A 16,706-nucleotide genomic window follows, 5' to 3' on the forward strand; every position below is an offset into this window, starting at 1 on the left:
AGGAGCGTGGGGTGAGCAGGAATGGGGGGCCTGAACTGACACCACTGGGGGGCTGAGGAAGGAGCGTGGGGTGAGCAGGAATGGGGGGCCTGAACTGACACCACTGGGGGGCTGAGGAAGGAGCGTGGGGTGAGCAGGAATGGGGGGCCTGAACTGACACCACTGGGGGGCTGAGGAAGGAGCGTGGGGTGAGCAGGAATGGGGGGCCTGAACTGACACCTCTGGGGGGCTGAGGAAGGAGCGTGGGGTGAGCAGGAATGGGGGGCCTGAACTGACACCACTGGGGGGCTGAGGAAGGAGCGTGGGGTGAGCAGGAATGGGGGGCCTGAACTGACACCACTGGGGGGCTGAGGAAGGAGCGTGGGGTGAGCAGGGATGGGGGGCCTGAACTGACACCTCTGGGGGGCTGAGGAAGGAGCGTGGGGTGAGCAGGAATGGGGGGCCTGAACTGACACCACTGGGGGGCTGAGGAAGGAGTGTGGGGTGAGCAGGAATGGGGGGCCTGAACTGACACCACTGGGGGGCTGAGGAAGGAGCGTGGGGTGAGCAGGAATGGGGGGCCTGAACTGACACCTCTGGGGGGCTGAGGAAGGAGCGTGGGGTGAGCAGGAATGGGGGGCCTGAACTGACACCACTGGGGGGCTGAGGAAGGAGTGTGGGGTGAGCAGGAATGGGGGGCCTGAACTGACACCACTGGGGGGCTGAGGAAGGAGCGTGGGGTGAGCAGGAATGGGGGGCCTGAACTGACACCTCTGGGGGGCTGAGGAAGGAGCGTGGGGTGAGCAGGAATGGGGGGCCTGAACTGACACCACTGGGGGGCTGAGGAAGGAGTGTGGGGTGAGCAGGAATGGGGGGCCTGAACTGACACCACTGGGGGGCTGAGGAAGGAGCGTGGGGTGAGCAGGAATGGGGGGCCTGAACTGACACCACTGGGGGGCTGAGGAAGGAGCGTGGGGTGAGCAGGAATGGGGGGCCTGAACTGACACCACTGGGGGACTGAGGAAGGAGCGTGGGGTGAGCAGGAATGGGGGGCCTGAACTGACACCACTGGGGGGCTGAGGAAGGAGCGTGGGGTGAGCAGGAATGGGGGGCCTGAACTGACACCTCTGGGGGGCTGAGGAAGGAGCGTGGGGTGAGCAGGAATGGGGGGCCTGAACTGACACCACTGGGGGGCTGAGGAAGGAGCGTGGGGTGAGCAGGAATGGGGGGCCTGAACTGACACCACTGGGGGGCTGAGGAAGGAGCGTGGGGTGAGCAGGAATGGGGGGCCTGAACTGACACCACTGGGGGGCTGAGGAAGGAGCGTGGGGTGAGCAGGAATGGGGGGCCTGAACTGACACCTCTGGGGGGCTGAGGAAGGAGCGTGGGGTGAGCAGGAATGGGGGGCCTGAACTGACACCACTGGGGGGCTGAGGAAGGAGCGTGGGGTGAGCAGGAATGGGGGGCCTGAACTGACACCACTGGGGGGCTGAGGAAGGAGCGTGGGGTGAGCAGGAATGGGGGGCCTGAACTGACACCACTGGGGGGCTGAGGAAGGAGCGTGGGGTGAGCAGGAATGGGGGGCCTGAACTGACACCACTGGGGGGCTGAGGAAGGAGCGTGGGGTGAGCAGGAATGGGGGGCCTGAACTGACACCTCTGGGGGGCTGAGGAAGGAGCGTGGGGTGAGCAGGAATGGGGGGCCTGAACTGACACCACTGGGGGGCTGAGGAAGGAGCGTGGGGTGAGCAGGAATGGGGGGCCTGAACTGACACCACTGGGGGGCTGAGGAAGGAGCGTGGGGTGAGCAGGAATGGGGGGCCTGAACTGACACCACTGGGGGGCTGAGGAAGGAGCGTGGGGTGAGCAGGAATGGGGGGCCTGAACTGACACCACTGGGGGGCTGAGGAAGGAGCGTGGGGTGAGCAGGAATGGGGGGCCTGAACTGACACCTCTGGGGGGCTGAGGAAGGAGCGTGGGGTGAGCAGGAATGGGGGGCCTGAACTGACACCACTGGGGGGCTGAGGAAGGAGCGTGGGGTGAGCAGGAATGGGGGGCCTGAACTGACACCACTGGGGGGCTGAGGAAGGAGTGTGGGGTGAGCAGGAATGGGGGGCCTGAACTGACACCTCTGGCGAGCATCCTTGTCCGCAGCTCCCCACGGAGAACGGAGTGAGCAAGCGCCCAGCATGGGGACCTGGAATTCCAGACGGAAGCTCCAGGCTGTGAGCACCCCCGGCTGCGAGTGAAGGCCCCCAGCACAGAGGTGGGGCCATCCCCTCTGTCAGCAAAGGCCTGTGAGACAGACGGTAGTTTTCTTCAGGGCTGGAAAGGCGACGTTTCTGGAAGATCCGCTTCCGCCGTTGAGAGGCTCACACACATCTTCTAGGTGAGATGGTGCAGCCTCACCTGCTCTCACCCTCGCATCCTAACCAAGCGGGACCCCCCAGAGGCTGTGAGCCGCGTGTGGAGGGAGCCGCTACCTTGAGGTCCCTGTGGATGATAGGCGGCTTCTGCCGGTGCATGTGCTGCACGGCACGGCACGTCTGGTAGAAGATCTTCAGAACCGTGTCGCACGACAGAGGACCTCGAGACTCCATTTTCTTCAAAAATTCCACCAGCTGCCCTAAAAGAGAATGAAACTCACATGGAGGCAGGAGAACAGGGTCTGGAGGCAGGGAACCTAACGCTGTTTCACTTAGACTTCCCAGAACTAAATGGAAAGGAAAACTCTAACTTTCCACGCCTGAGTAACAAAAGGACCAGAGGTGACTCCCTTTGACCTTTTCTGCCTGGGCAGATGGGAAATTGCCTGACTGCAGGTCTCTTTGTTTTCAACTTTGTAACTTCAACCTTGCCTCCAATCTGATTCCTAATCAATTATGTTTGCACAGGAGTGTGACCTTCTGGTTGGCTGCTTTCTGCAACCATCAAGCTGATGGCAGGTTACCACTTCGTTTACATGAGGTGAGCACGAAGTGGCCAGTGGGAAACCTCTGGGGGTATTTGGACCGGAGAAAATTCTGCATCCAGGCCCTTGAGCCGCTGCTTGGGCCACCCCCATGCTGTTGGGTGTACTTTCGTTTTCAATAAATCCCTGCTAACGTTCTTTTGTTGCTTCACTCTTTGTTTTGCTGGACGTTTCATTCAATTTGTTCAAAACGCCAAGAACCTGGACAACTTGCAGTCACCACCCTCTCCTGTTAACATCACCATGGAGCTATCAGTGCTCTGCCTCCCTGGCCCCAGGCCACACTATGGACTCCGCCACGCCACGCCACGCTACAGACTCTGCCACGCCAGGCCACACTACAGACTCCACCATGCCCCAGGCCACGCTACAGACTCCACCATGCTGGGCCACGCTACGGACTCCGCCATGCCCCAGGCCACACTACAGACTCCACCACCCCCAGGCCACGCTACGGACTCCGCCACGCTGGGCCATGCTACAGACTCCGCCATGCCCCAGGCCATGCTACGGACTCTGCCACGCCGGGCCACGCTACGGACTCCGCCACCCCCCAGGCCACATTACAGACTCCGCCACCCCCCAGGCCACGTTGCGGACTGTGCCATGCTGGGCCACGTTACAGACTGCGCCACACTGGGCCACATAGCCTTTTCCAGCCACAGCCCCAGTCGAGCTCACCCTGAGTGCCGCTCCCACCTTTCCTTCAGCTGCTGCAGAAAGGGCTGTGGGTATGAGGATGCCCACCACAGCCCCGTGCGGGACCACCACCCAGCGGCAGGGTGGGCCCAGAGCAGCCCCACAGTCAAGTCACAGAGCAGAGCCCAGGGGACAAGACGCCCAAGAGCCACCGAAGCACCAACCACATTGGCGTCCCAGCAGCTGAGCCTGTGAGCCGTGAACGTGAGAACCACATGGGTGTCCCGGCAGCCGAGTCTGCGAGCCATTAACATGAGAACTACATCTGCGTCCTGGCAACCGAGCCAGGTGTGTCATTAACATGGACACAGAGAGAGATGAGTACAAATACACAAGTGCTCAAACCTCTAAGTGAACACTCAGTGTCCTCAGATGACAAATGATCATTCTCACATTCACACAGTCTCAATGCCTGCACGCGGCCCACACCCCAGGGAGCCTGTCCTGCCGTGGCTGGCACCTTCCAGGTACCCCTGCCCTGGCCCAACCAGGAAACCAGGGGTGTGGAGCCGGGATGCATGCAGGGCTGAGGACCTGCTGGGGACCAAAGCATTCACACTACCAGTCACCCCAGCACCCCCACGCAGCCCCCACAGACGCAGAGACCCAACCCATCCTGCTCCTACCCTGATCTTACCCTGGGTCTTGCCCATCTCAGTTGGCCACAGCCCACGTGTGGCATCACCCTGGAACCTCTGCATCCTGTGCTCCATCTCTTCAGCCCCAAGCTCCTGCCTCTGCTCTCTACCCTCTGCTCATCCCACTCCACGCCCCGAAGGCCACCACCCACGCGGCCCCAGAGCCAAGGCCAGCACCACCACCCACGGAACCCGCACCCAGGGTCTCCCCCACGCTGCCAGAGCTTGTGTCCCCAGCCACACCGGCCTCCCTTCCTCCCGGCCTCAGGACCACTCGCACGCTGCTTCTGCGGCCAGGATGCCTCCCAGACGGCCCCTTCCGCTCACCTCCCAGGGAACCAACTCTGCCCAAACCACCGAAACGTGCACCCTTCTCCTGGGACTCATTCTCCCCCTGGCTCTTTGAGCCACCCAGCGATCTGGCGTAGGCATGGATCAGCTGTGTCTGGCGAGTCACTGAGCCCCTGGTGCCTGCACACAGCAGAGCGTGCAGCCAACTCAATTCCACTGACAACGAAGGCATGGCATGAGAGCAGGCTGGGACCCGCCACAGCTCAGGCTAGGCCACGCTGGAATCAACTCACACACCGGACCCGCCTGCGTGCCCCCAGCACAGCCCAGCACTGCCCCCGCCTGCCGCGGAGTCTCCAGGCACCCAGCTGAGGGGCCCTCCCACTCCCCCAGCTCTGCCAGCCCTGGCCCTCAACCCCAGGTGAAAGCCCTCCCAGCCCTTTGTGCCGACACTCAGAGAAACAGGGGGGCTCTCAAGAAAAATGAGGGGCACTCACAGGAGGAACAGGATGCTTAGAAAGAGAGGAACAGACCCGGGAGAGGCGAGGCCAGGCCGGGGAGTCAGAACGGGGTGTGTTGCCCTCTACGCTGGCTCCGACATCATGGATGGGCGAGTCCGTGTCCGCGGTAACCGGCCTCCCTGTTCAGTGCCTCATTCTCAGTGAGAATAAATGGGGTGTTCAAAACTAAAAATTCTGTATGTGGCTGAGTGGGGAACGGCTACGTGGCTGTTTCCAGAGAGGGCGTTGGAGGGGCTGCCTCATGCGAGGGGCCGGGCACATCCCCAGAGTCCGACCTCCAGGCCTCCAGCGAGCCCTGTACCTGCAGCTGCACGGGGAAGCCCACGTTCCTCCCACTTCTTAGCGATGCCGCGGCTCTCACCTGGCACAGCTGTGCCATCCACAGAGCCCTGCAGCTCTCCAGCCGCACACGCTGCTCCAGACAGGCAGTCCTTGGGAGTGTGCCGGCAGGGTGCGCAGGTGTTAGTTTGCCTCATGTATTTATGACTCGAGGGGCTGGGCCCGACCCCTCTCCTTCCTACACTACCCCATACAGAGGCAGCGCTGAGCCGCTGGCTCCGGCCCCACCCCCGCCACTCCCTTATGCACACTATCCTGGGAACACACTGGATACCAAGCAGCTTCAGTTCTCACACATGTCCTGCTCAAGCTTTCCAAAGCCGGGATGTCTAGAGCCAAGATTTACCCCTTGCAAAGGCTTTCTGCTCTCCCAAATGATGAGCAAGGGACATAAACAGCAAAACATCCATCACTAGACCAACAGGAAGCCCCATCTGGCCTTTATTCAAGTTGCCCCAAGTGTGCTGGGCAGAGGGTGGGGCAAGGCTCACAGCAGGCAGGCTGCAGCCCCAGGAAGAAGCCCACGGGCCTCGAACAGAAGACGCAGTGATGCATCCACACCAGGAAAACCAAGCAGCCTTCTGGATGGCACGAAGCGACCGCGCTGTGTGGAAAGACACCTGAGCAGGGCGCTCTCGCCAGCGATCTCAGCACCTCAGGAGGCCTCAGCGGGAGGATCACTTGAGCCCAGGAGTTCAAGACCAGCCTGGGCAACACAGTGAGATACCATCTCTACGAAAATACAAAACTTAGCCAGGCACAGTGGCCAACACTTGTAATCCCAGTGCTACAGGAGGTCAAGATGGGCAGATTGCTTGAGCTCACGCGTTCAAGACCAGCCTGGCAACATGGTGAGACTCTGTCTCTAAGAAAAATTTACTCTTTAAAATTAGCTGGGCATGGTGGTGCATGCCTATAGTCCCAGCTACTCCAGAGGCTAAGGCGGGAGGATCGCTTGAGCCCAGGAGTTTGAAGCTACAGTGAGCTATGAACCATTGCACTCCAGCTTGGGCAACAGAGCAAGACCCTGTCTCCAAAAAAAACATGCCTGATAACGGTAAATTTTTAAAAAGGAAAATTATATAAAGTAAAATCCCAGTTTTACAAGCACCCATACAACTCTGGGTTGTTGTTGGGTTTTTCTTTTTTTTGAGATGGAGTCTTGCTCTGTCACTCAGGCTGGAGTGCAGTGGCATGATCTTGGCTCACTGCAACCTCCGCCTCCCGGGTTCAAGCCACTCTTCTGCCTCAGCCTCCCGAGTAGCTGGGATTACAGGCAGCCGCTACCATGCCTGGCTAATTTTTGTATTTTTACAATACAAAAGAGACAGGGTTTCGCCATGCTGGTCAGGCTGGTCTCGAACTCCTGGACTCAAGTGATCCACCCACCTCAGCCTCCCAAAGTGCTGGGATTACAGGCGTGAGCCACCACGCCTGGCCTAACTCTGTGTTATTTGTATTTTGTCAGTGAGCACGTATTCTTTTACAATGAAAACTGACAACGAGTAACACCACGAGCGGAAGGCCCTATGGTGTGACGCGTGCGCCGGAGGAATCTGCATCCCGCCGGTTTCAGCACCTCCCAGCTCTGTGGGAGGCCCTGGAAGCACAGCCCAGGAGCTGGTGTCCAAGCCCAGGGACATCCAGAGAAAAAAGTGCCATGGACAACAGAGACTGACAGACAGACACCTCAACCGACCACACACAGGAGCCTTGATGAGGCCTTGGTGTACGCACAGGAAGGGCTGGGGGTGGCGTGTCAGGGACGGAGGACACAGCCCAGCACGGACTGCATATACGCACGGGAGGGACTGAGAGTGACGTGTCAGGGACGGGGGAGACAGCCCAGCACGGACTGCATGTACGCACGGGAGGGGCTGGGAGCGACGTGTCAGGGACGGGGGAGACAGCCCAGCACAGACTGCATGGACTCACGGGAGGGGCTGGGAGCAGCGTGTCAGGGACGGGGGACACAGCCCAGCACAGACTGCAAGGACGCACGGGAGGGGCTGGGAGTGACGTGTCAGGGGCGGGGGACACAGCCCAGCACGGACTGCAAGGACGCACGGGAGGGGCTGGGAGCGACGTGTCAGGGGCGAGGGACACAGCCCAGCACGGACTGCAAGGACGCACGGGAGGGGCTGGGAGCGACGTGTCAGGGGCGAGGGACACAGCCCAGCACGGACTGCATGCACACATGGGACGGGCTGGGAGCGACGTGTCAGGGACGGGGGACACAGCCCAGCATGGACTGCAAGGACGCACGGGAGGGGCTGGGAGCGGCGTGTCAGGGACGGGGGACACAGCCCAGCATGGACTGCATGTACGCACGGGAGGGGCTGGGATTGACATGTCAGGAGCGGGGGACACAGCCCAGCATGGACTGCATGTACGCACGGGAGGGGCTGGGAGTGACATGTCAGGGGCGGGGGACACAGCCCAGCATGGACTGCATGTACGCACGGGAGGGGCTGGGAGTGACATGTCAGGGACCAGGGAGACAGGGATGGGGAAGCAGGGACAGGAAGGACCCAGCACAGATGACACAGCACAGCCTCACCACATCGCGAGGATCTTCTCAGGCGCACAAACAGCGGTGGCCGTCATGGAATTTCTCTCAGGCTATATAGGGTTATGAGACTTTCTGGTCTTGATGTCTGGGACTTTTTTTAAAATGGTTAGAAAGGAGAGAGGGAAAGCCGCCGTGGGACACGCTCAAGTCTGGGGAACCCCACGAGCAGGAAGTGGACAGTGGATGCCCCCTGTGCTGCCTTCAAATTTTCCCCAGGTTTGACGTTGCAGAACACAATGTTGAGAAACATGAGCGGCACATCCCCACAGTGTCAGCTGAGGAACTGAGGCTACCTGGCAGCATCTCCTCAGCCCTCAGGCGGCTCTGACCACCTCCCACCCCCGAGACTTCTCGGCCACGACAAGCACCCATTCGCCACCCACATCAGGACAACCCTGGCAACAGGCGCTGGAGGGCCGCAGAGGGGCCTGGGCCAGCTGCCAGGCGTGGCACCAAGGAAGGGCCAGGTGGGGCCCCCAGGCAGAGGAGCATGGGCAGAGCCAGGGGCCCGCAGGCAGTCAGGTCTCACCCAGCTCCGCCCAGGCACAGCTGCAGAGAGGAGACCCTGCCCGACAGGGCACTCACAGGTGCAGTCAATACGTCCAAGCAGCTCACACCCCACAGTCCACCCTCCCTCACTCAGCGCAGGGCAGCAGCTCACACCCCACAGTCCACCCTCCCTCACTCAGCGCAGGGCAGCAGCTCACACCCCACAGTCCACCCTCCCTCACTCAGGGCAGGGCAGCAGCTCACACCCCACAGTCCACCCTCCCTCACTCAGGGCAGGGCAGCAGCTCACACCCCACAGTCCACCCTCCCTCACTCAGGGCAGGGCAGCAGCTCACACCCCACAGTCCACCCTCCCTCACTCAGGGTACCCCAGCATAGCACAGGGACACCTTCCCTCGGCAGTACAGAGCCCCTCCGGCTACGCGCAGTCCTCTCTCAAGCTCAGGGCCCCCCAACTAAATGCAGGCCCCCCACAAAGCAAGGGTCCCCCACCCCGCTAAGCGCAGTCCCCCCTCCATTAAGCTCAGGGCCCCCTGACTAAATGCAAGCTCCCCACAAAAGGTCCCCCCACCCCACTAAGTGCAGTCCCCACTCCACTAAGCACAGGGTCCCTTCCACGAAGCTCAGGGCCCTGCTCAGTGCGGGGGTTCCCCCTCAGCTCAGAAACCCCTGCTCGCCCTCCATTTCTGGACACACGCCCCTCCTGCCGCCCCCTCCGCTAACCTGCTGCCTCATCCCTACCTGTCCCCTCAGGCCTGCGCCAGCCCGCACGCAGGAACAGCTTCTCCTGGCGGCTGGGCAGGGGCTGGCTTTGGACGACAGCTCTCAGGCGACTACAGGTGCCCTCTCCACAGGCTTCCCTCTGTGGGGTTCCCTGCCCGTCTCTCCTGCTGCTCCCAGCCTCTCCTGTCCCCACTCTCCCTGCCTGGGTGACAGACGCAGGGGAGCCACCGGTGTCACTACCCCTCAGTGGCCAGGCCGCAGCTCTCAGGCCTCCCCGAGTGCCCAACTTCCCCTCGCCACCTGGCCCAGGAGCTCTGGAGGGCACCGGCACGAGGAAGGGGCTGGGGGTGGAGCCGCCCTCCCAGGCACAGGTCTTGATTCCCCTTTGCAGACACAGCCTGAAGCTCGGCAAGGCTAGGCCGGGTCTCAGGCCAGTCAGCGTGGGCTCCAGTGACACCAACACAACATCCCCCGCAGTCACTCACACAGCCCACTCGGCCCCTAGGACTCTCCGAAAGCACCACCCCAGTTCGCTGGCCCCTCTTCCTGTCCTGCCCAACGGACCACGAAGTCGTTCTGCCATCTTCCTGGGCTTAACCCTCATGAGGTCGGGCACCCACAGAGGGACCTGGAGTTGTCCACCTCTGCAGCCTCTCCTCTCCTCGCCAAGACCCCAGAGCCCCTGACGAGGGCAGACAGCAGCACTCCTCCACCCCTGCTCAACGCCACTCACGGAAGGCCACTGCGCTCCACCCCGCTGGGAACCCAGAGCCCTGAGAAGGACAGACACTCCTCCACCCTGCTCAACGCTGCTCACGGAAGGCCACCATGCTCCACCCCGTGCTGCCACTGGAGACGGGCAGGATGGGAGCCCGGCTCTCTGGCTGCCCGCAGCTCTGTGAGGAGACAACACAGGGGGCCCACCCAGATGGTGGGAGCTCACGGGGTGTCCGCGTGGGCCTCTCACAGAACTCCTGTCAGACAGCTGCCCGCGCTTCCCGCTAAGACCAACACAGCTTGAGAGAAGGTGCTGGGCATGTCTCACAGCCGTGTGGCCGGGTCAGGAGGCACCAGGCCGGCCTCCGCTGGGTTAGAAGCACCAAGGCAGCCTTCACAGGACGTTACCTTTACAGAGCTCTGTGAGCAGGAGGAACTCAGCCTGCCCCGTGTCCGACTCCTCTTTTCCTATGGATGCTGCAGAACAAAACTGGACGATGTTCGGGTGGCCGGAAAGCTTTTTCTGCAGTTGTCTTGTTAAAGGAGAATGTGCAGAACCATGTACACAGTTCCGTGTGCTTAAAAATAAATGTACACAATATTAAGACACTGAAGTCAGAATACTTGACTCGAACCCCCTTACAATTTTAGATGTCAGAGCGGAAGATGAGGGAGAGAGTGGTGGATGACCACAAGCATAAGAAAGGCAGACAGAGACAGGAGAAGCCGCAGGAGAGGGCAGGGACAAAGGCAGGCACGCCGGCCACACACACCTGGCCACAGCGACACCAAAGCCCATCCCGCGCCCAGCAGGAGGAGGCAGGGCCGTCAGGGGCTGTGCGCAGGGAGGCCGCGGAGCGGCCGTGTCCACCTGAACCCGCACTCAGGCAGTCAGCGGGCTCTCTGAGTGAACAGAGCTAGGAGCGGAAACACAAGCAGTCTGAGGGCAGTCACCGGCCCCTCCCCTGCGGTGACCGGCCCCTCCCCTGCGGTGACCGGCCCATCACTGGGCAGGGAGACCTCTTGGGTAGGAACAACTCCATTCCCAACACTTCTGAAACTTTTGACTACTACCCTGGCAGTAAGAAACAGAAAAAAACTGCTTCTTACTAGAAGTCGCCTACAGATAAGTTTGGTAAAAGCAAAAAGCCGATTTTAACACATGAAAGACAATGTCACAGAGTAGCCTCTTGGTCACTGGCGGCCGCGGCTTGACACAGGCCTGTGCCTGCCAAAGCCATCGTGCTGGCTCCTGGTTCCAGGAAAAGGATACCATGAAGCAAACTTCTTGAATGATGGCTCTGTTCTTTTCCTCTTCATTGGATAATAGCCTCTGTATCAGGAAACAGCACACACAAAAGATGAAAGTAAGTTTACCTTCCCACTTCACCCTATGCGTCATCTCAGACATAAGCAGGCGAGAGAGCAATGCAATGCGTCCAATACAGCTCCCCCTATTTCATGCATTTCCACCTTTGACCCAAGTAAAAACATGACAGGGGATCAAGACCCTCGAAAGATCTTTGTGATCCAAGGACACAAGAAAAGGCAAAACGGGAGCCTTTCCTCCAAACAGGCCAGAGTAAAATGAGACAGACAAGAAGGCAGAGCGGAGACGCTCTGCAGACATGGGGGCGGCATGCGTGCAGACCGCCAGAACAGGCCCACTTGTGCCCACTCTCAAAGGGGGGGGCCACCCTGGTGCCCAGCATGGTGACAGCACATGGGACCTTCTTACGTCTCAGGACAAAACCACACGGTACAGACCCTCCCACAGTGACCCCTATTTACAGACATGCTGTCAACACATATTTCTTACAAGCAGCTTTTAAACTCCTTGTATTCATAGAGCCCTTATTTTGGCACATGGAGGCCCAGACCTCACCGTGAGGTCACCCCCCGCACAGCCCCCTCCACACGGCAGGCAGGGCCCACAGGAGTGCGAAGCCCAAAGCCAGAGACCAAGGCTCCTGCAGCACCCAAGACTGCTGAGTTTCAGCAGAAGTAAAAGGGACAAGTATGTCCGGGCTGTAAAAGGAAACAAAGTAAGTAACAGGGACACATCCCTGAAAACACTGTCACCAGAGAGTTCCCTTACATACGTCAAACATCCAGAGAAGGTGTTAAATGGTTCATTACCTTTAATGCATACTCTCTGCCACTCCCCACATCTTGAGCTTCATACACAAATGCAAACCCTCCTGAAAATTAAAAAGACTTGTCAGTTTAACGCTATGATTTTATTTAACATATTAGGCTTAAAAAATACCTTCACTAACTAAAATACAAATTGACTTGTGGCTGTGGCCAGCAGTTTTCTACAAAACATAACGGCCCCAGCATACATGCCCCCCCCAACACGGCCCCAGCATACACGCCCCCTCCCCACAGCCCCACACACACAGCCCCACACATACAGCCCCAGCATACACGGCTCCAGTGTGCACAGCCCCACACACACAACCCCAGCGTACACAACCCCAGCGTGCACAGCCCCACACACAACCAACCCCAGCACGCACAGCCCCACACATACAGCCCCAGAGTACACGGCTCCAGTGTGCAAAGTCCCACACACACAACCCCAGCGTGCACAGCCCCACACACAGCCCCAGTGTACACAGTCCCAGCGTACACGGCCCCCCACACATGGCCCCAGCGTACCCACCACCCACCACAGCCCCAGCGTACACGGCCCCCCCCGCCCCGCACAGCCCCAGCATAAATGGCCCCACACACGGCCCCAGCGTGCATGGCCCCACACGTACAGCCCCAGCATGCACGTCTCTCCCCCACACGGCCCCAGCGTACACGGCCCCAGCGTGCACAGCCTCACACACACAACCCCAGCGTACATGGCCCCAGCATGCACAGCCTCACACACACAACCCCAGCGTACATGGCCCCAGCGTGCACAGCCCCCGACACACGGCCCCAGCGTGCACAGCCCCCCCACGCACGGCCCCAGCGTGCACGGCCCCCCACGCACGGCCCCAGCATGCACGGCCCCAGTGCATACACCACTGCCTTTCACTTGCTCTACTCCAGAGACAGAAACAAGTAACCTAAGAACAGAGGTCAACAGAAGGGAAAAACAAAACCACAAGCAGTTCTCCAAAGACAAAGGAAACTGATAAATTCTAGACAGACTGATCCAGAGAGAGAAAGAGAGAGAGAGAGGAAGAGGACAGATCACCAATACCCAGAACAAGAGAGGGGACCTCCTTCTCCGACGCCCAAAAGAGGAAAAGATATAAAAGAGAATACACACCAACATCATTCACAAACGTGGACCCAGGAATTCTTCATAAAACAGCGAACGAAGCCCAACAAGACATCAAGAGCAGACATGGTTTAACATTTGAAAATCAATTTAATTCTATTGTTTTGGGGTCTAATTTGCTTAGCTTTCTTTTAGCTTTCCGCGGTGGAAAAACCACATCGTGAAACTTAAAACTCTCAGCAAACGAGGAACAGAAAGAAACCTCCGCAGCCTGATAGACGGCATCCTGAGAGACCAACAGGAATGCTGCATTTGATGGTGCAAAGTCAGGTCCTCCCCTCGAAGATCAGGAAGGAGGCAGGAATCCTCGTTCTCACCACTGAGGGTCGACACTGTGAGGAAGTTCTCGCCAGTGCCATCAGTCAATAAAAAGAAATAAAAGGCATCCAGATAAAGAAAGAAGTAAAAGTATTTTATCTGTAGAAAATCTGGTGAAATCTACAAAAGAAAAGCTACTGTAACTAACAAACGCATTCCGGACAGTTGTCCGGTTGTCGGATGTAAAAGCAACGTACAAAAACCACCTGAGCTTTCACATGCCTGCGGTTAGGCAGAGATTTTTTAGATACAGCAGAAAAGCATGACCCGTAAAAGAAAAATAATCACAAATGGACTTCAGGAATTTCTGCTTTCTGAAATACACTGGTCAGAGAATGAGAAGATAAATCACTACTAGGTTTTGCAAATCATATACCTAATAAAGGACTTCTATCGAGAAAATATTTTAAAAATCCAAGTAACAACAACAATTTTTTTTCTTCTGAGACGGGTCCTACTCTGTCACTGGGATGGACTGCAGAGGAACTCTCACTACCCACTGCCTCGACCTCTGGGCTCAAGTGATCCTCCCACCTCAGCCTCCCAAGAAGCTGGGCTACAGGCATGTGTCACCACACCCGGCTAATTGCTTTATTTTTTGTAGAGACGAGGTTTTGCCAAGTTGCCCAGGTGGGTCTTAAACTCCAGGGCTGAAGCCTCCCGAAGTGCTGGGACTACAGGTGTGAGCCGCCACGTCCAGAAAACAACAGAATTTTTAATGTGCAAAAGATATGAATAGACACATCACCAAAGACATACTTGTGACAAGCACACAACGTGTCACACCACTGCCCATGAGAGACATGCAAACTGAAGCCGCTAAGATAGGACTCCACACCTAACAGAACATCCAACATTTAAAAACCGCCCAGACCAAGTGCTGCTGAGGATGTGGAGCAACTGGAATGCTTACGCACAGCTTTTGGAAATGAAAAATGGTACAATCACTCTGGAAAACATTTTGGCGATTTCTCTTTTTTTTTTTTTTTTTGAGACGGAGTCTCACTCTGTCGCCCAGGCTGGAGTGCAGTGGCACGATCTCGGCTCACTGCAAGCTCTGCCTCCCGGGTTCACGCCATTCTCCTGCCTCTGCCTCCCAAGTAGCTGGGACTACAGGCACCGGCCACCATGTCCGGCTAATTTTTTTTTTGTATTTTTTAGTAGAGACGGGGTTTCACTGTGTTAGCCAGGATGGTCTCGATCTCCTGACCTCGTGATCATTGGTGATTTCTTAAAAAGGTTAACATAAACCAACAATCCAGCCCTGACATTACGCTGTTGTGTATTTACCCGAGAAAAACGAGGGCACGCGTGTGTACAAAGACTTGTACCCAGCAACTTCATGCGCAACAGCCTAAAAACGGGAACAACCCAAATAAATATCCATCAACAGGTGAGTGAACAAATTATCCACAGCTGTAACACTACCCGGCAATAAAAAGGATGGAACTGCTGTTACACGCAACAACGTGAATGACACACTAAAATGCAGTATGCCGAGTAAAAGAAGCCAGGCCAAAAAGAGTACATACCTACAGCTTTGTGTACAGAAAAGTCTAGAAAATGCAGACAAACCTATAGTAACAGAAAGTCAATCAGTGGTTTCCTGGGATGGAAACAGCAAAGCAGGGCGAAGGGTCACCGCGGGGAGGAGGGAGACGTGGCGCCGACGTGCATGCCCGCTGCCTTGATTAGCACGGCAGACACAGTGTGTGACACACACAAACATGACACAAGCCCAAACATTCAAAACATGCAGCCTGTATATCTCATTTTTATCTCAACGCAACTGTTAAAATATTTAAATAATAAATCAATCTGTGAGGAAAAACACAGATGAAAGGAAGTAAATGGAAATCCATGAAATAGAAAATAGAAAACAGATGGCTCCGCTGCTAAATTACATCAAACACTTAAGGAAGAAATCACAACAAGCTTATAAACAGTATTTCATTAGAGAGAGGAGAAGAGTTCCCAGCCCATTTCTTGAGGTTGGCGCAACACTAACCAAAGAAGGGTATAAAGACCAAATTAAGGAAAGAGATCACTCATGAGCACAGACACAAAAAATCCTCAAGAAAATACTAGCAAGTTGATTCCGGCAAAACATCGTAAGGATAATACGTCATGACCAGGTGGGATTCGTCCCAGGAATGCAAGGTTGGTGTAACATTAAAAAAATCAATCACTGTAGTAAACGACATTAGCAGAATGGGGAACACTGGATCACCAACAAAATTTAGAAATGACAACTACAAAAAACTGACATCTAACATAAGACTTAATCGCGCTTTCTTGCTAAGACCAGGAACAAGGCAAGATGTCTGCTCTCAGCACCGGCAGACAACAATTTACTGGAAATCCTAGTTAATGCAAGAAAACTAGAAAAATTAATAAAAGGCATAAAGATCAAAAAGGAAAAACTAACAAAAGACACAACACTTCAGTTAGCTGGAAAGAGTAAGCTCAAGAGACCACCGTACGACATGGTGACTAGACAGTTAGTAACGAGAGATTACGTTGTTGAAAAATGCCCCCAAACTGATGACTATGACGCAGTACATGTGTTAACTAGCTAGATGTGGTCATTCCACGACGCAGATATACTTCAAAACATCGTCGTGTACATGACAAAGACATCAATTTTGTCTGTCAATTAAAAAATAGATTAAACATGAAAAAAAGGAGGAACTAAAACTCCCCTCATTTTCAGATGCCATGACTGGAAAGGCAGAAGGCTCGAAAGGCCTCAGCACCGCACGGCCTTAGCAGGGCAGAAGGAGGACAGAAGGAGGCCTCAGCACCGCACGACCTCAGCAGGGCAGAAGGAGGCCTCAGCACCACACGGCCTTAGCAGGACAGAAGGAGGACAGAAGGAGGCCTCAGCGCCGCATGGCCTCAGCAGGACAGAAGGAGGACAGAAGGAGGCCTCAGCGCCGCAGGACCTCAGCAGGACAGAAGGAGGACAGAAGGAGGCCTCAGCGCCGCACGACCTCAGCAGGGCAGAAGGAGGCCTCAGCGCCGCAGGACCTCAGCAGGACAGAAGGAGGCCTCAGCACCGCAGGACCTCAGCAGGACAGAAGGAGGACAGAAGGAGGCCTCAGCGCCGCATGACCTCAGCAGGACAGAAGGAGGACAGAAGGAGG

At 57.0% G+C, this 16,706-nt stretch overlaps 1 protein-coding gene across 3 annotated transcripts in view; it reads right to left on the minus strand.

The window, feature by feature from the left end:
• The window catches only part of GAK (cyclin G associated kinase), an 89,107-nt gene that overhangs the window by 58,000 nt on the left and 14,401 nt on the right, over positions 1 to 16,706 (minus strand). For 2 of the 3 annotated variants that reach the window (XM_005554253.4, XM_005554252.4), the window contains exons 2-5: positions 12,099 to 12,160; positions 11,233 to 11,292; positions 10,368 to 10,482; positions 2,462 to 2,604 (exon numbers count right to left, since the gene is read on the minus strand). In XM_005554253.4, the coding sequence (XP_005554310.3) occupies positions 2,462 to 2,604; positions 10,368 to 10,482; positions 11,233 to 11,292; positions 12,099 to 12,160 (380 nt within the window). The remainder of the gene's footprint in view (positions 1 to 2,461; positions 2,605 to 10,367; positions 10,483 to 11,232; positions 11,293 to 12,098; positions 12,161 to 16,706) is intronic. The other variant, XM_045391989.2, reaches the window with a different exon arrangement.

Source organism: Macaca fascicularis, chromosome 5 (assembly GCF_037993035.2).
Source record: "Macaca fascicularis isolate 582-1 chromosome 5, T2T-MFA8v1.1".
NCBI lineage: Eukaryota > Metazoa > Chordata > Mammalia > Primates > Cercopithecidae > Macaca > Macaca fascicularis.